Source organism: Bufo gargarizans, chromosome 9 (genome assembly GCF_014858855.1).
Source record: "Bufo gargarizans isolate SCDJY-AF-19 chromosome 9, ASM1485885v1, whole genome shotgun sequence".
Classification (NCBI taxonomy): domain Eukaryota; kingdom Metazoa; phylum Chordata; class Amphibia; order Anura; family Bufonidae; genus Bufo; species Bufo gargarizans.
Window position 1 is genome coordinate 181,270,981 of NC_058088.1, and position 19,823 is coordinate 181,290,803.

A 19,823-nucleotide genomic window follows, 5' to 3' on the forward strand; every position below is an offset into this window, starting at 1 on the left:
GCCTTAAGATTGGATGGAAATATGAAATAAAAGACAAATAAATGTGTTTTGCTTTCTTGGAGACATCAGGTAAAATCATTAGAGGCCTGCTTCTGCCTGAGACAATCTGCATTATTCATGTATTTTCTGGTCACATAAAAAATGACAGCAGAGGTGGCAAGGAGAGGGGTCCTGGGCTGACTATCACTTTGCATCCTTGTACATATTGGGTGTTGCAGCCATCAGGTGTATGCAGCTCGCGGGCTCCCCCTGGTGTCGGATGAGCGCACAGCAGCCTCCAGCACAGCTCACTTGTCTTTTCTGCAGGAGCTCAGAGCAGCCAGGCAGCCTCCAGGCTCCACACTGATTGGCACTGCTGGACCCTGTTGCACCCCAGGACTTGTGTTGGAGATTAGGGGGGGGGGGTTTATTTATGGATTGAGAGTGGGGGTTGGAAGGGGGGAGGGTAAAGCCCAGTTGTGAGGGAAGGGATGAGAGATGGATCATGCCTTAAAGGAGATAACAGCCAGCAAGGAGTCTGCCAGTGCTGACATGTTGTTTGCTCTCCTGGCTCAGAATGAAGACCTGAGGAAAGGTAGGTGAACCTCCAGATGGGTGATTTCTCCATCCCATGTGATTGGATTATCATCAGACACACAACTTTATGGTAGAACCCGAGGCAATGGCTGAGGACTCCATCTACCACCTGTTCTAGTCCTGATCAGCACCATGGACAGCTTAAAATCTACCCCCCCCCCCCATAATATTATAATATATCTCTGCTGTAATATAAGTGACCCCCTCCACTTATATCAATCCCACCCAGCTCTACCCAAGCCCCCCATACCTTCTCCAATCACTACTGATTATAAACCTATAGAATAATCAGCCTGAGAAAAGCAGAAGAGCGGGAGATAGCTGATGAAATGATGGCTCTGTGCATCATAACTGTATGATGTCAACCATTACAGAAACTCATTGCAATTATTTCTAAATGACTCTAATGTTGTGTATTATATTCGCCCATATCACCCCTATAATTATATAAAATCCTGGACATTTCTAACATTTCTCCACAATTTTTTTATAATTAATGTGTCCTTTAATTATCTTCTAGTACAATATATGTATTTTCTTATATAATATTCACATATTATTCTTATAATTATTACTTATATTATTAACAATTGAATGAATATGATTCTGTACATAGCATAAAAAATATTCTACTTTCCTTAATTTTTACATGAACTTATTATGCTCTATTATTATATTCTCCTTATGTATGATATTTTATCATGCTTATATTCTATCAGAATATTGTAGTCTCCTTATGATATACTCATGTTTTTCTACATATATTTAAACATGCTGATATTCTTTTATAGTTATTATATTTTGCATAAGTTATTATGACATATAGTTATTATATTATACATATTTTATGATGTAGCTATTATACTCTATTTTTTTTTAGTATCCTCATTCTATCTATACAGATATTTATACTTTGTAAGATATGTGTATATATATATATATATATATATATATCATATTCTCTCTTATTTCCATGTTCTTAATTATATTTTGTATTATATAAAAATTGTGCTGCTGTTTGTTAATTGTAGTTTATGATACTATTGTATTCCACTATACAGATATTCATACTTTATTCGTTTTTTACATATTATATTCTTTCATATTTTAGACTATTATATTTTGCACTATATAAAAATATTTTATGCAGTTATTATACTCTATTTTTAAATATAGTCTATAATACTGCTGCATTCTAGTATCCTTTAAGTTATTATAATTTTTTTTACATATGTTCTGTCATATTTGTATATTTTTAATTATTTTATAAAAATATTATATAGTCATGTATGTTCTATACAGTTATTAGACTCCACATTATTATGTTATATTCTATCCTATTCTTTACTATAACCTTATTATATCCTCCTGGTCTCCCTCTTCCAGAAAGGCTATAGAAATATTTTTTGTATTTCCCCCTATAATCAAAATCTCTACATCTCACCCACCTATGTAGAGAGTCCTTTTTATTATGACCATGGTGGAAGACAAAGGACTACATTTCCATCATTGTATCTCTGGTAGCACAATACCCAGATCCTACATTTTGCTAAATTTTTCGACTCTATGAATATATATTAGAAGGGAAGTATAACATTATTACTATAGTAATATATAGGTTCCCCAGGGGTTTATGTTGCTTGTTTAGCGTTTTTTCTCTTTCCTCAAAAATTAAAAAAATTCAATAAAAAAACTAATAAAATTATTTAAAAATGAAATAAAATGTTATTAAAAATAAATAAATCTCATTCATTAAAAGATCCATGTATCTAGGCATTTATTTAAAAAAAAATGCTTAAAACATGATACAATCCATATAGTATCTGGTTTTATTTGTATGATATAATAATGTAAATAAAATAAATGCATTTATATATTATACAAACTTTATATGGTTATATGAAAAAAAATCTGTAGTGATAATTAATAGTGAGAAGGCGTGTGGTACCTGCAGATATTACTAAACGTGTTAATACTCACTTCACCTGTATTTCTGAATTCTGGGGAAAAAATATGCAGCTGTAGATGGGAAAGGAGATGAGACACAGTGAATGGTCTGAATGTCGGGTCTGATCCAACAAGTGTTTGTAGAACAAAACTGGAGAGATTTTTAAAGTGAAAACTAAATGTAATAGATAGACAGCAAATAAAAATATATAAAAAAAACAAATACAAACAGGAGAAAAGAATAAAACACTATAGGGACATAAAGAGAACATTAACATTTCATCAGACATCTCCCAGACAAAAGCTAAGAGTCACTGCCTCCATGTGAGAGAAGGAAGGCAGATCCATAATTAATGGCAGAGGAGAAGCTGCTCCTGTACAGGAGAGATGGATATCACATTATATCTATGACAGACAGATAGGATTTATATACATGTGTCTAATATCTAATTACCTGATCTTCTTCATATCTATTTATTGATATCTATCTAATATCTATCGATTATCTATCTATCTATCTATCCCCTATCTATGCTGATGAGTGAATAAACCGTCCACTTTTTCATTATCATCTGGAGTGCTGCCTTCTTTTGCTTATTATCTATCTAATATCTATATTTTATCTATCTATTTTCTATATATTTTCTATCTATCTATCTCATATTGGTTATCTATCTATCTCTTTTAGTCTATCTAGCCATCTATCTCAAACTTTACTATCTATCAGCTATCTATCATCTACGCGCATGCAAGCTAGCCATAGCTATGCATCATTATCATCGATCTATATCATCATGTCTATCATCTATCTAGCTATCTATCATCTCATATCGATCTACATATGCTAGTCAATCGATATCTCATATCTATCTAGATCTATCTTATCTAATATCTTATCTTCCTATATCAATATCTATCTATCTATCTATCTCATATATATCTATCTCATATCTATCTATCTATCTATCCCTTCATCTCATATCTATCTCATTATCTATCTATATCAGTGAGGGCTAACCTCCGGCACTCCAGCTGTGGTGAAACTACAACTCCCAGCATGCTCCATCTATTTCTATGGAGTTCTGAGAACTGCCAAGCAAGTGTGCATCTTGGGAGTTGTAGTTTTACCACAGCTGGAGTTAGCCATCACTGATCTATATCTAATCTGTCTAAGATATCTACCTAATTTGTTCATTATTTATCCCATCATCTTTCTATTAATTCATCATATTATATAACAGAATAGGACATGTATTATATTCATGCTGTGCTGTATATTATAGCAGGATGACAATGTGCCACAGTTCTAAGCTGGACAGGACATTAATATCAGATAAAGCACATTTACAGGTTCACCTGGATTTTCTGGAGACTGGATATCTGTAGTAATTCTCTCATTTATAACTATCCATCTTTCTAACTATCCATCACATCTCTGTCTTTGTCTTGTATCTACTATCATTCAAATCCACTTTATTGGCAGGACTAAATACATATCAGCATTGCCAAAGCAAGTGTGTGGCTTAGGGAATGGGGATAGGGACATATCCAGGGTAGGGGGGGGATAGAGGTCCAGTATATCAGGCGCCTCTCAGTCTATGGCAGGCACTGACATATGGCGCTGCTTTGGTCGCTGTGTTCTCCTCTTCCCCGGGCAGTATGGATAGTTTCTCTCTTTCCTCCATGGAGGTGAAGTCTGAGGAAGAGATCAGTCTCCTGAAGCAAGCATTTAGGCCTCATGCACACGACAGTTGTTTTTTGCATCTGCAAATTGTGCGTCCGCAAAAAAAACCGGATGCGGCGTACGTTTTTTTTTGGAGGATCCGTTTTTTTGCCACAGATCCCTTGTAATAAATGCCTATCCTTGTCCGCAAATGTGAAAAACGTAGGACGTGCACTATTTTTTTTGCTGAAGGGAAACACGGACAACGGACGCGGAACACAAACGGATGAACTATCAGACTTTTTTTGCTGACCCATTGAAATGAATGACTCCCCATCCTATCCGCAAAAAAAAAAAAAAGGAACGGAGGCCGAGAAAAACAAGAGGCCTTATGCACACGGCCGTTGCCGTTTTTGTGATCCGCAAATTGCGTATCCGTAAAACACAGATACCGGCTTGCTGCGTTCTGCTTTTGCGGAATGGAACATTTTGCCCTCTCCAGACCTGTCCTATCCTTGTTTGCAAAATGGACAAGAATGGGACATATTCATTTATTTTTTTAAGTGAACAGGTCCGCATCCAATCCGCAAAAAATGCAGATCAGATGCGGACCAAAAACCACGGTGGTGTGCATGAGGCCTAATCTGTAAGAGCACAGGTTCCCTTCTCACCATCACTTCCAGGTCTGGTGTAAAAGAGAATCTATTTATTATTTATTTAGGAATATTTACCAACACGTGCAGTTATCATCCACAATATGAATGATAGAAGTTATATATTATATACACATATCGACCTATCAATCTGATTTATATCAATCTGACCGAGACACATATGTATATATCTAGTATATGAACGAATCTAATAGCCACCATATTTCTATCTATTCTATTTATCTACTGTAATAACTATCTATACATACGTATTCTATATATGTTATCTAATATCTATCTCCATGGTATATTAATATCTAATATCTATACATATGTAATATATATATATATATATATATATATATATCTATATATATCTATTTATATATCTATCATATCTGTCTATATGGTATATTAATATCTATCTAATCTATAATATCTATACATATGTATTCTATATATGTTATCTATCTAATATCTATCTATATGGTATATTCATATCTATCTATCTCCACCACCTTTTATGGTCATGTGTATATTACTATAGACTCCTGAAATTATTATATTTAGCAATAATAGCTGATATGTGTTAGTGACAGGTGAGGCTCCTGTAGGTTGGGTGCAGCCTTGCTCTTGTGTGGTCCTGTAGGCATCATGAAGTATGACTATTGGAAATGTGTAATGACTACCTTCCATTGAGTTCTCATTAGGCAGGATACGGATAATGTCCTCAGTGGCCGCAGGGAGACTCCCGAGGTGTCCAGACAATAGACACTGCTATTAAGTGTATTTAGCACCACTCAGGGCGAGGTGAGAGGTGTGCGACTACCTGCAGCCTCTAAGGAGCCACACACAGTCAAGACGTGACTACCAAGGCTATTCGTATTGTTCTAATAAGTATTTCATTCATTTTTGCATAATTAGGGTCTAGCATCTCATGCAATACCTGCTTAGACAGACTAAGGGACCCCTTCCCATATATCTGGCTCAGTTGCCCTAGGGGTTCCTTCATATTCATCCGGCATGTAATGCCCAGTGTTAAATGCTGCATTTTATTTCTTCTGCACTATCAGTCTATGGATGCCAGAACTGTGTACTAAAGTGCTCATGCACCTACATCAATTTTGTCTAAAAAGTGGCCAGACACAACTGATTTATGTACACCCAACCTTAAATGATAATTTTCTGGCTGCCTGCATCCACCACTAGGGGGAGCTTGAGAGCTTACTGCATACTGTTCATACATGCATCTCAATACTGTAGGCATTAAACTCTTAAGCTCCCCCTAGTGGAGGCTGCAGCCAGACAGATTATTAGAATTTATTATCAGATATTTGGAGCACTGTATAGGAAAAAAAACATCTGAGCTCTGACCACTATACAAAAGATATACACAAGATATGCAAAAAAAATATAAAAAATTCAGTTCCTAAAAACGATATGGTGTTAAAAAGTGGACATTCACTGTAAAAGGATTTGTAAGATTCTACATGGATGCTAATGGTAAACCCCCATTCTGTTAGCAGAGGTAAATCAATATGTATCATGCCCTAGTGGCATGTAAAATAATTCTGGACCCCCTCGGACCCTTGGTACAACTACTACTTCTGCACCCCCTATAGCTCAGGTGGAAAATAGACGTCTGTGCTTTCTTGTTGCAGAAATCCCATTGTGCGCCGGCTGCAATCAGCACATCATGGACAGATTTATTCTCAAGGTGCTGGACAGACACTGGCACAGTAAATGTCTCAAGTGCAATGACTGTCAGATCCAGCTGGCCGAGAAGTGCTTCAGCCGAGGGGATAGCGTCTACTGCAAAGATGACTTCTTTAAGTAAGTGTCACTGCTACTGTCATTATGTATTAATACACAGGGAAGGACGTGAGCCTTACTAAAAATACCCTAAAATATAGATGTGTATATATATATATTATTTACTTCTATGATGGGGGGTGGGGAGTTATAGGGCTAATCCCTAAATTTCAGCCATTGGCTACCAGCTATGATACCTCCATAACTATACTAGGTATTGGTGCTCTTTTTCGTGTACCACGACACCCTAAAAGGGTGTTTTCTGGGACTTAAATACTGATGACCTATACTTAAGATAGGTCTCCATATCAGATATAGGTCTCCATATCAGATGGTGGGGGTCTGACTCCTGGCACCCCGTCAATCAGCTGTTTGAAGAGGCCACAGAGCTCAGTTGAGTGCTGCAGCCGTTTCCTCTTGCCTTCCATCAGTCACATGACCTTCCAGTCCTATTCAACTGGGTTGAACTGCAATACCAAGCTCAGCCTCTACACAGTATGTAGGCGCCATGCCTGGTATACATTGAAGAGGCTTTACGCCCCCCTAGGCAGCTTAGCACCTTGGAACAGCTGATCTTGGGGCTGGTGGTGCTACTGACTTGATATGGATGTCCTATCCTAATAGGTCATCAATATTTAAGGAGATCCTCCATTGGTCTTAGTTCATGATCCCAAATAGGGGGTACATGACAATCACCCAAGAGTCCTCAGCCCAAGGGAGTTGCATGAAATATCAACTATGGTGGTCAGTAAGGGACCCTGCCCTGATCAATTGTGCCCAGGGGCCCAGACCACTCTCAGCCTGGCCTTAGCCTCTGCTGCTAATGTGGAGTGCATGCAGTAGACCAGTGGCCTTCAGCTCAGGTGGCTCCTATCCCCTTCCACTAATGGAGGAGACAGCCATCATATTGCCCCCACCTCCATTGATTATGGAGGTCATCACAATTGACAAGAGATGGAAAAACTTGACTGAAGGCTCAAAAGCCCTTCTTTCTCATAGAGGATCGGACAGGAGGACCTCTTGGTCTTGAGACTGGAGGAATCGGTTGGCATAGATCAGACCCAAAAGGGCACCCCAATTACTATTTGTTTCCTGCTCCTCTGTGTGAAAGATATAATGAAATGTGATAGATTTCTTCAACTTTTTCCATTTTTCCTTTAGGAGGTTTGGGACAAAATGTGCGGCCTGCCAACAAGGAATCCCCCCTACCCAGGTGGTGCGGCGTGCCCAGGAGTTCGTATACCACCTGCACTGCTTCTCCTGTGTTGTGTGCAAGAGGCAGCTAGCCACCGGTGATGAGTTCTACCTGATGGAGGACAGCAGGCTGGTCTGCAAGGCCGACTATGAGACGGCAAAGCAGAGAGGTAGGTGACTGTGCCACCCGCAAGCACCAGTATCCATTACTATGTTTAATTACTACCACTGGCCATAATGGGCGAGTCTTGTGGAAAAGTTGGGCCTTAATGGGACATGCCCATTGACCATAATGGACCAGTGTTCAGTCTGGGGACCGTCCATTCTATACTAAGACAGTACATGGACGTGAACATCGCCTGTCTGAATGAGCCCTAAGGGCGGGTATATCTGTATGTCTATTGATAACACTTTAGATATCTCCAGCTACAAAAAAATATCATTTTTAAAGATTTAACATTTAGTAAATATGATATGAATAAAATATTATATAAAATACAATATACAACATGCATTATCTACTTGGATAACTATAATAAGCCATTACCGTTCTACTCTCTAAATGAGGCATAAAGCTCAATATCAAGATAAAAAAATCTTGAAATGTAATATAAAATATTAAAGTAATATATTTATATCAAATTCACGGTATTGTAAAGAAAATAAAGGTAAACTAAGTGAATAAATTGCATGACACTTAATAATTAGTCTGTCATGTCATTTTAGAATTCATTTTGCTACTTAAAATTAATTTTATAAGATCAGAATTTGATACGATTTGATGTAATCAGTTATAAATGTCAATGATATTAAAACCAAATGGAATATTAAATTCTATTGGGGTCAAACAAAACATTGACTACATTTACGTCAATTGACGTAAATTGAAGGCAATTTGACTAATATTTTGCATTTTAAATAAGACGTTCCAGAATTTCATTTGAAGGAAATGGTGGGAAACTGAATTTAGAATTTCCACAATAAAACATATTTCCGGTTAAGATGATCAAACATGGGACTGAATATTGGTGTCTAATCATCCCCCCCACTCTCAATATATTACAGAAGCAGAATCCACAGCCAAAAGGCCAAGGACGACCATTACAGCAAAGCAGCTGGAGACACTGAAAAATGCCTACAACAACTCGCCGAAACCTGCCAGACATGTCAGAGAGCAGCTGTCATCGGAGACAGGCCTGGATATGAGAGTGGTGCAGGTAAGGGATGATCTGCATGTTAATAGGAAAATGTATATTAATTATAGAGGAGGGGAAAGAAAAAACTCCACTCATGTATCATTTGAAACAGTGCAGGGGGCGACTAACTTACATTACGAACAGAAATAGAAAAAAAAAAAAGTTCTCTACATGACACAGAAATTTATAATGCTTTTATTTCAGTGATTTTACAGTATTTTAATATTATCTTTATAGATTTATTATCCTTTAGTCACAGTAAAGTTCTATGAAATTGCCAACTGAAATAATCTACACAATTCAGACTGAATGCCAAAAGCCATAAATGACAACGAAAAAAAAGAAAAAGAAATGTAAAACAGTTTGCAATAAGTAATACATAGGTTTTTTTTATTTATTTAAGTATTTTATGCAATAATGAGTACTTCATACTTAATATTTTTTAAATTAGAACGATTATTTAAATATTTATAATAAAAATTAATATAAAGATTTAATATATGGTAAATATAATGCAATATAAATAAAATATACAGTGATATATAATATACAAGAAATATAATAAATGTAATAAATATAAATATGTTTTAAGTACTTATAATAAAATATAAATAAAATATACAACATAAATATAATAAATTTAACAGATCCAAATAAAGATTTTATATTTAGTAACTATAATAAAACATAAACCATAATATACAGCATAAAATATAATACATTTAATATATCTAAATATAAAGATGTAATATTTAGTAAATATACGGTAATAAAAGATAAATATAATGTAAATATATTAAATAAATCGAAATAAATAATTTAATATTTAGTAAATATAAAATATAATATGCAATATAATTTACTAAATATGCATAAAAAGAATATTTTGCATATATATATATATAAAAGAAAAACAAACATTTCACTATTTTTTTAAAATATTTTACATGATTTGAATTTAAGACTTTTCTATTTTGTTGTATTACAGTTGCAAATCTATAGTCACAAACAATAACTTCTGTCACTCTATTGGAAGGTCTGGTTCCAGAACAGAAGAGCGAAGGAGAAAAGATTAAAAAAAGATGCTGGGAGACAACGATGGGGGCAGTATTTCAGGAACATGAAAAGGTCAAGGGGAAATTCTAAGTCTGATAAGGATAGTATCCAGGAGGAAGGTCCAGACAGTGATGCAGAAGTTTCTTTTACAGGTAGGTACTTGTTGGACTCTTGATAGGTAATCATCTTTATAGTCTTCCAGCTGTGGTAACCACAGCTAAATATACAAGGAAAGCAGATCTTGCCCCATTAAGTGTGGTTGGCTTTCCGCCCACCATGTGCCATTAATAATACTGGTGCCTTTGGACCCTCAAGGTACCTGGGCCCAGGTATAACTGCTACTTCTGCATAGCTACGTCCTTGGTAATTGAAGCACTGTAGATATTTTTGAGCATACAGTGTTAATGTAATGGGTTAAGTAACAGTACGATGAGCTTTGAGTCATCCTCAAACCTTGAGGCCCAGTTTATACTCTTACGAACCCTATCACCCTCACTATTATAAAATCTGCTCAACGTAAATATATCCTGAAAATTATCAATAATACTTATCTTGAACTAAAATATGAAGCATGCCCTGATATCCTATTATTTTCATTTCAGATGAACCCACCATCTCAGAAATGAACCATTCCAATGGGATTTATAACAGTTTAAATGAGGCGTCTCCAGTTTTGGGTAGACCGGCTGGAAGCAACAGTGCCTTCTCCTTGGATCATGGTGGCATCCCAACTTCAGACCAGTATCATGACCTAAGATCCAACAGCCCCTACGGAATACCTCAGTCTCCAGCATCCTTACAGCCAATGCCAGGCCACCAGCCGTTGATTTCAAGCTTGGCGTTCCCAGATGCCGGATTGGGTATTATGGCTCAAGGTGGACAAGGAGTTCCACCTTCCATGAGAGTATTAGGTGCAAGTGGACCAAGTTCTGATCTCTCCACTGGCAGTAGTGGTGGATATCCAGATTTTCCTGCCAGTCCAGCTTCTTGGTTAGATGAAGTTGACCATGCTCAGTTTTGACGCGAGACATGGACCAAACTCCCGTTTGTGAGTTAAGTTTGGGGGGAGTTAAGACTTTTACTCTGGAAAGGAATGAAAAGTGGAGCATAAAGCAATTGTAAAGCCTAGCAAGGACGCCGAATAATTTGACTGCAGGGACTTTGGAGAATACCAGACATATTAATCGAAGACTTCAGTGTCTGATTTGTGTCGTCCTAAAAACTTATACAAATTGGACTAAGAGAGACTTCTCCGTATGTATACAAATCTCAGTGACTTTCTTCTGCACCTTTATCCTTGTGCTGTATGGTACCAATCACCTTCTTCACCATCTTTTGCACTCTATCGGGATACCCACTTTGGTCTTATTTATATGTATCTCTAGAGCCTAAGCACGAACCATGGAAAGTGGTATCTACTCGGTCTCATTTGGCATGACTTTACTAACTTGCCATCGAGCTTTGAGTCATTGTTATTGATTTTCTTCACCCAACTGATGCATTTTTTTTATTTTTATTGGCTAGGCCACGCTGGCCATAGACATTCGATAACAGCTGGTCCATCTAATAATTCATTTTCTAAGAACTGATATCAAGAATTGTCCAATTCTCCCATTAAAAGAAACAAAGATAAATATGGGATAGAGGATGGGAGGCGTCAGACACCGGCAAATAATTCCATACACATGGACTGTACTTTCGGCCAACCACAGGCAACATTTTCCAACCTGGCCAATCATCTTTTTAGCAGACAGAAACTCTTGCTAATGATGGTTGGCCGACTTTTATCTCCTGAATATGGCCGGCTTTAACTCTGACATCAGATGTTGGAAAAGGACTACAAGTCCAGCGGAAATTAGATTGCATGTGAATCCTGCCAAAAAGATCAGGCTCCACCTCTAAATCTCTAATGTCTGTGAACACCAAAAGGCTAGTCTTGGTGACAACACCAACAGAAGTAACTACTCTAATGCCATAACTTCAGGATACCCCATCAGTGGCATTCTGGGCCTCATTGGCAATGTTCCTCAAAGCCAGGAGCCTAGCCATAGGGGCTGTCCAGCTAGCAGCCCTGGTGCCATGTGTCCAAGGGACCCTCTACCCCACTACACATATTGCATTGTGGCGCAAAAGCTTTAAAGGAGGATGTCCAGGATTATAGAATCATGGCTGCTTTCTTCTCATAGCACCATGCCTGTTCATTGCTTGGCCTGATATTGCAGCTCAGCTCCATTGAAGTGACGGGAGCTAAACTGCAGTATCGTACACAACCTGTTTACAGGCATGGCGCTGTTTTTGGAAGAAAGCCCCTTTAAGTTAAACCTCTGCTAGAAACTAACTCAAATATAGGGTTCTCACCTTGGGCGCCCATTGGACATGTGAATACACTCATAGTACATGTTGTTCACTGCAGCTTGCTAAAAAACACTACATAACCTAAAATAAAACCTAAAAAATTTCACGTGAAAATAATTAGTGGTGGAGTGTGCAAACATAAAGTGGAATCGCCTTCGAATTTCTCTTAAGGTAGGACTGTCCATGCAGGTATCACCTGTACATTGTAAGCTATGACCTATAGAAACGTTATAAAATTGCACTTAAAATCTGTTGCCAAATAAAAAATATTCTTCAAAAAGTTTCATTCTAAATCATTACCTCCCCAAGATTAACATCCGGTGATTAATTTTTTTTTTTATGATGATTGACTTTATACTTTCAGTTTTATGTTAATGGTCCGTTGTCTGGTTTTATGTCCCTATCTTTATATACAGAAAATAAAAGCAATTTTGGTTTATTGGTAAAAAAAAAAGAAAAAAAATGAAAAAAAATCAGTATGTAAATTGTTCCTCGTCCGCTGAATGCTGTGGAATATGTGTCTGTCAATGTGTATTATTTATTTGCTCCTTAATGATGAAACATTTCAAGACATTGAATAAATTTGTCAGCAAAAATGCTAATTCCATCTGGATGAAATTTATTGAGTAGAAATTATTTTACCTCTTGTGAAGAAAATGCAGTTTACCGCCTCTTAAAATATCCAATTAATTATGAATATATTTTTGATATATGTTTTTTGTTTTTGGAATTATTTTTTTGAGATGTAAAATTATTTTTTTTATGTTTTTTTTTTTCTTGCATCCCAAGCGGGAACAGACTTGCTGTGTTCAGGAAGCTAGGGCGAATGATAATTAATATTATAATAATTATTACATTATATTTAAGTAGATTAGAATTGGTTTGGCTTTTAGGTGTGCTACCAAGGGGCTGTCACGGACGTTCCCGCGACAGGTGGCAGGAGATTGGTGAGACTGGCAACACGTGGTTTGATCTGACATGTTTTCTGTTTGGATCAAATTACGTCTGTGCTGTTTCTGTTGCTTGCCACATCTTCTTTCCCCAGGTGTGGCCATCAGGGTCATTTAACCTTCTCTATTTATAGTTGCTTCTCCCACAATGCTGTGCGGTTTATAGGTTTTGTTTGGATCTTTTGGATAGTGTGTGGTTGGAGCTAAGGTGAGTTACTGGTGCTTCCATTGCTCCTTTAAAGTTAAGTCTTTCCTTTCCCTTTTGTATTTTGTTGGGGTTCTGTGTGTTCCATTTCACTATTGTTTGTATTAGGCCTGTAGGAGACTCCTGTTCGTCCTTCCTTTTGGAGGAACAGGTATGCTCATCCCTGCCATTAGTACCAGGGTGCTATAGGGCTTGATAGGACTCTAGGTATTCCTACGTATGAACTCACCTACCTTTGGGGTCTGTTCATACTTTGTCAGTCAGGATTTTTGTTAGCGTTTTCACTAGGAGGTGTCCATTTTTCCTTCCCTAGTTCTCAGGCCTGAGTCTCTGTTCCCCCCTTCCCTCCTATGCTCGGTGTGGTGTTTGGATTTTTTTTTATATGTTTTGGTATTTTACTGTACAAAAAGTGCAGAAAAACAATCCTAAAGCTAGTTTAGCTGGATGTAGTAAAACGAGCAGACCCTATTGTTCTAACCCTGGACAACAACTTTATGCTGTCGACAACTCATATAGCAGGACAGCTATTTTTCCTCCCAAGCTGAGCTTGCCTATTTATGTCAATGGGGAGGCAGAATCAATGCAACACGCCTGATCCTTTTTTCAGTATGATATTGGGGGGACCATCAGGAGGCCACCTCAGATCTATCAAAACTGGTAGGTTCAGGTGACATATGCAATGCGTATGGCCAACTTTATTATATCCGTCTACAGGACGTTGCCATATCTTAAGCCTACGAAGGTAGTCAGATGACATCACCCATTCTACAGGATGATAAGGGGTAAAGAACAATTCAGCATCCTATTGTTTAGATATTTCCGCCGATGGTAACCCTAAAAAGAGCAGTTTGCATTGCTGCCCACCAGGGTGTCTGTTATGACAACACCCCAGGCCTTCTATCGGCGGATAAGGAAGGCACTGTGATGTAAGTCACAAACACAAGATGACCCTATGAAGGAGAGAAGGGAGCAGAGAAGAGTCAATGTCCATATCACGGAGAGTTTGGCTGTTGTCATCGTTTAAAATGCAGCAGCCATGACTAGGAAGGAATAAAATCTAATACAAACATAAAATTTTAGAAAATAAAAAACTAAATAATAAATATATCAAAATTTGTTTTCCAAAAATTTTATTTTATATATATATTTTTTTATATTGTACATAGCTGCCTACAACCCTTCCATCTGCAATAACCATGACTATGAAGGAGTAGAATCTAATAAAAAGATTAAATAATAAAAAAGAAAAAAAATGAAAATTTTTAAAATTAAAAAAATTATATAAAAAAAACCTGCACATAGCTGCCTACAACCTGTAATAAACTGCCCTTCCACCTCCAGATATTAATTAAAATCCATCCAGAATCATAGATTAAATCCCTGGACACCACTTGAGCGCCATTTAATAGCTTGTATTATAAAACGACTCATTAGCGATATTCTCCAGATAGGTTACCCTCCACCGCGGCGCACACAAGACGGATCGCCAAATTAATTGAGATATTCTGGTCGTTCAAAAGCCACCTGGCAAGAAGGAACGCTTGATCTTATCTCCACATCCTTAGGGCCCTCGAGGGACTCTTAACACTTTATAATCCTGTCCGAGCATGAAAGCTCTTATGGAGGCACGCTCCGCTGCGGGGCCCCTGGGGACTTTGGTAGAGTAGGGGCCATATGCCCTTTACTTATCATCATATCTCTGCTGGAATATCAACAACCTCATCATCCGAGGTGATCAAGAAAATCTTAGTCCTACTCACCCTGGTGATGGAGGTATGAATAAAAAAATGATTCCATTTTTTTTTTGTGCAGTTAAAAATGTTATATTTTTCCTTAAAGGGGTTGTCCTGGAGGAAAAAAAAACATGGCTGCTTTCTTCTGAAAACAGCTCCGTGCCTGGACACCCAGTTGTATCTTTCCATGTGAGGTCCGAGGCTGGTTCTCGCTTTGTTAGAAAGAGATTGTCATGTACTATATGATAGTGGATTTTCATTATTTGCATTAAAGGGGTTGTCCCATCTTGGACATTGGGGGCATATGGCTAGGATATGCACCCAATGTCTGATATGTGCGGGTTCCACCTCTGGAACCCATATCTAGCCTTAGAACGAAGCCCATACAGTGACGGAAGATGTACCGCGCATACGCGGCCGTCCTCCATTCATTTCTATGGGAGTGCTGAAAATAGCCAAGTAGCCCGCTCACCTATTTTCGGAATTCCCTTGAAATCAATAGGAAGTGCACCGTGAAAGAGTAGCCACCGCTCCATTCACTTCTATGGGGCTGTGACCGCGCATGCTCTGTGCGTCCTCCGTCACTTTGTGGGCTCCGTTCTAAGGATAGGTGCGAGTCCTAGAGTTGGGAATCACACCTATCAGACACTGGGGGCATATCTCAGCTCAGGGGTCAGCAACCTTCGGCACTCCAGCTGTGGTGAAACTACGACTCCCAGCATGTAAACTTGCTTAGCTGTTCTGAGAACTCCCCAAAAAGTGAATGTAGCATGCTGGGATTTGTAGTTTCACCACAGCTGGAGTGCCAGAGGTTGCCGATCCCTTTCCTAGCGATATGACCCCAATGTTCCACATGGGACAATCCCTTTAATCATGGAATAACCCATGTATGCAGCAGAGCTGAGTGTGTGGAGCCTGTATGGGAGGAAAGGGATGCAAATGAGCTCATAACAAGCTCTGCCTCTAATGCCACCAGATGTAATCAGCTATCCTATAAGTCAATGTTCAGCTCTTTAGCTAAGCCTTAAGACATGACTTGGATATTAAATAAGCCAGCACCCCATCTGCATACAGCTGTTTCGGGGTGATTGCCCCTCATCACTGCAGAGCAGAGAGTACTGGCTTGACTGGGTGAGAGGCCTGTCAGGGTTAGGGGGGTATTATCTCTCCTTAGGGAGCCCAGTCAAGCCAGTACTCTCTGCTCTGCACTGATGAGGGGCAATCACCCCGAAACAGCTGTCTGCAGATGAGGTGCTGGCTTATTTAATATCCAAGTCATGTCTCAAGGCTAAAGAGCTGAACATTGACTTATAGGATAGCTGACTTACATCTGGTGGCATCAGAGGCAGAGCTTGTTAAAATCTCATTTGCATCCCTTTCCTCCCAGAATTCCAGAGGAGCATGTATGGCCTATAAGTCTCCTCACCTTGGGAAGGCGCCATCTCCCTAAGGAGAGATTGTACCCCCCTGAGCCTGTATGGTGACATGTGGGTGTCTTGTGGTTTCACAGGACTGATAAAAAAACAAAAAAAAAAAACAATTGGTGTGCCTCCGTGTGAAATCGGGGTCTTTCTTAGTCACAGTAAGACCCCCATGATAATTCTATGGGTGCTAAACCAAGCTACGTTTACATCGAGCCATACTAAAATTCTGTCCAAAAACATAAATCTATTAACAAAAATTCACTGTGTGATCATCTCTGACCAAGTGCAGTGTGGTGTGGCCACATAGTAATCATGGGGGGGCGCTGACTTGTCCGTCATACACAGGGCAAAAAAAAAAAAATCATGAAAATTTGTAAAAAAATGTATTTGACCAATGGTTCCTGCCGATGTAGATTTTTTATATTGTAGAATTATCATCGACCATTATGATTTTTGTTACAATGTTCTAAAAAAGAAGAAAAAACAAAAACAAACCTACAAATATAAATAAATAAATAACAGTTCCCCGGAGTGGCGGTGTAGGGCTGGTGTAGATGTGCTTCATCAGGCTAACACAGAAGAAGTTGAATGAGTCATTATAATGGGCGGGGATGTTTATATACAGCTAATGGGACGTTCTGTATCCAAATGGTAATTATTCAGGACACCAGCTGATGTTAACTCTACAAAGTCCCCCCGGGGGCATCACTGGCATCACTGCCTCCCTCCTGGGGGTCCTACATGTTGTCGCTTCATTAAGTACTAAATGGTTGCATTAATCCTAACTGCTCTTCAGAGATGTAGCTGTCAGACATAATTTAGTCCATTCCAGCTGACTCGGGCACTGACGAGCCTCCCGGTAAAAGTGAATCGGAGTCCCAGCAGTGCAGACGGGCGGCTGGTCTCCTGCAGGACAATGGAAGCAGAGGAGCATTCGTCATTGTCACTAGCGGCACTCTCTAGCACAGAATACGGCCGCAGAATAATTCTACAAATGTCCCCGTTATACATGGAGGGGATCGGAAAAGTTTTTTAAATAACCATGTGCACTTGGCAGCTGAAGGCGTCAGTGTTGGTGCCATATTCATATGTGTCCGCATTGCTGAGAAAATGATGTTTTAATATATGCAAATGAGCCTCTAGGAGCAACGGGGGCGTTACCATTACACCTTAAGGCTCTGGTCCCTCTGCAACTGCTGCGTCCTCTGCACTTTGATTGACAGAGCTTTAGCAGGATGGACATGCCCCAAGCTGTGATAGAGAGAGAGAGCTGCATCAGGAAGGACATGTCCTCTGAGCTGTGATAGGGAGAGAGCTGCAGCTGAAAAAGACATGCTCCCTGAGCTGTGATGGGGAGAGAGCTGCAATAGGAGGAACATGCCCTCTAAGCTGTCATATGGAGAAAGCTGCAGCATAAGGGGCATGCCCACTGAGCTGAGACAATAAGAGCTGCAGCAGAAAGGACACACCTCCTGAGAAAGGACATGCCCCCTGAACTGCAGCCTAAAATAAATGTAGCAGAGCAATATATGAGGAGATCGCTGGACCCATGTGAGGTCCAGGACTGGTTCTAGCTTTGTTAGAAAGAGATTGTCATGTGTGTATGGTTTTCATGTGTTACATTAATGACAGAATAACCCCTTTAAGGGGAATTTCCAGAGAAAAAAATAAAAAAGGAGGCTACAAAGGATTAAAATAAAATAAAATAAGCCATACTCGCCCTCACCGATCCTCCACCGCTACCGTTCTGACACTGGTCCGGACCCTGCTGCTTTTCCCTCCCTGGTCCTGACTCACATGGCAGAGGTGGGTCACCAGTATAACCAGTGAGTAAACCTTTCATGGCTTTTCTGGTGGGCCATTAGAGTAAGTAAAGAGGACAGGACCAGTGTCTGAACAGCAGAGGGGCTCGGTGAGGGACAATATGGCTTACTCTTTAACCCTTTGTGGCCTGCTCTTTTGAGGCTCCTATTTTTTTGGGTTTGCCAACTACTTTTCCAATGGGCAAGGCTAATGATTCACCTACAGTTGGCAGAGCAATGGCTTCCTTATTGACTTCCTAGCCAGCTGCCTACTTTGTCTACCTCAGGGTCCATACTCTTGGTGGTAATAGTGGGCATAACTTACCTTTGTTCACCATGTCTACTCCTTATATTTTGCAGAGAAAGATGGCTGCCATTTCAAGCACTAGAGAGTAGGGTATTGGGAAACTCTCTTCCCTTAGGGGTAGAGTGACAGGAGGTATTGTCTGTAACTCAACTACTTTTCCTGATGAAAACAGTAACTTGATGACTCAAAGCTTAAAGAATTCTTCATTTTCGTTGTTCAACTCAAAATTATTTTATCTAATTCTTCAGGACTAATCAAGTTATCTACAGCCAGGAAGCAGCGAGAAAAAAAGTTGAGGAGCTGGTTTGGTTTCAGTGGAGACAATGAGGGATATTTGTATATAAAGAACCGAATCCAGAAGGTTGACGTCCTTGGTGGGTCTACAGAAGAGGGGATTTTTGTCTTCTTTTGTTTGTTAGGACTGGCTATAGAAAAGTCTTAACCCTCTAGATGTGGACACCTTGTGTGGTTTTTGTCCTGTGTTGTGTCCTCAGAATTACCTGGAGCTAGAGATTGATTGTGTGAGCCCAGAGGGATTATCTACATTTTTGACACATGGCTCATTCATTTCCTTCTGTTGTGTTGTCCACCGTCCACAATGCATTGAGTTACCCACCAGCTGGAGGAGGAAATCCCTGTTTTGTGTTCACTATGTTGACTAGAATAATTTGGTTACGTATTATTTATAGGTCTATTATGGACAAACGTGTTTGTTAACTTCAACGTGTTTGTTAATTTCACCGACTCTTGACCTGGTTGGTCCACTAAACCCTATCTTGGATCTCACCATTCAATGGAAAGCCAACAGTTTTTGTTCACTAAGTTGTACAATTTGAGTGCCTGCTATTGAGTCTTATGTTACGGTTTTTGGTTATTTTTCTAATGGGAGCAAATATCACCCACGCATTCTCCTTCAGCCCCCAAAACTGGGCTTATTGAGAAGTTTTGGC

General features: G+C 39.0%; 1 protein-coding gene across 1 annotated transcript; it reads left to right on the top strand.

Annotated features, from left to right (window-relative positions):
* The first annotated feature begins 477 nt into the window (after positions 1-477).
* Positions 478-11,118, top strand: LHX3 (LIM homeobox 3). Its single transcript, XM_044268507.1, has 6 exons — positions 478-574; positions 6,501-6,672; positions 7,813-8,015; positions 8,911-9,062; positions 10,078-10,249; positions 10,700-11,118. Exons 1-6 carry the CDS (start codon positions 478-480, stop codon positions 11,116-11,118), a joined length of 1,215 nt encoding a protein of 404 aa, XP_044124442.1.
* The last annotated feature ends 8,705 nt before the right edge of the window (positions 11,119-19,823 follow it).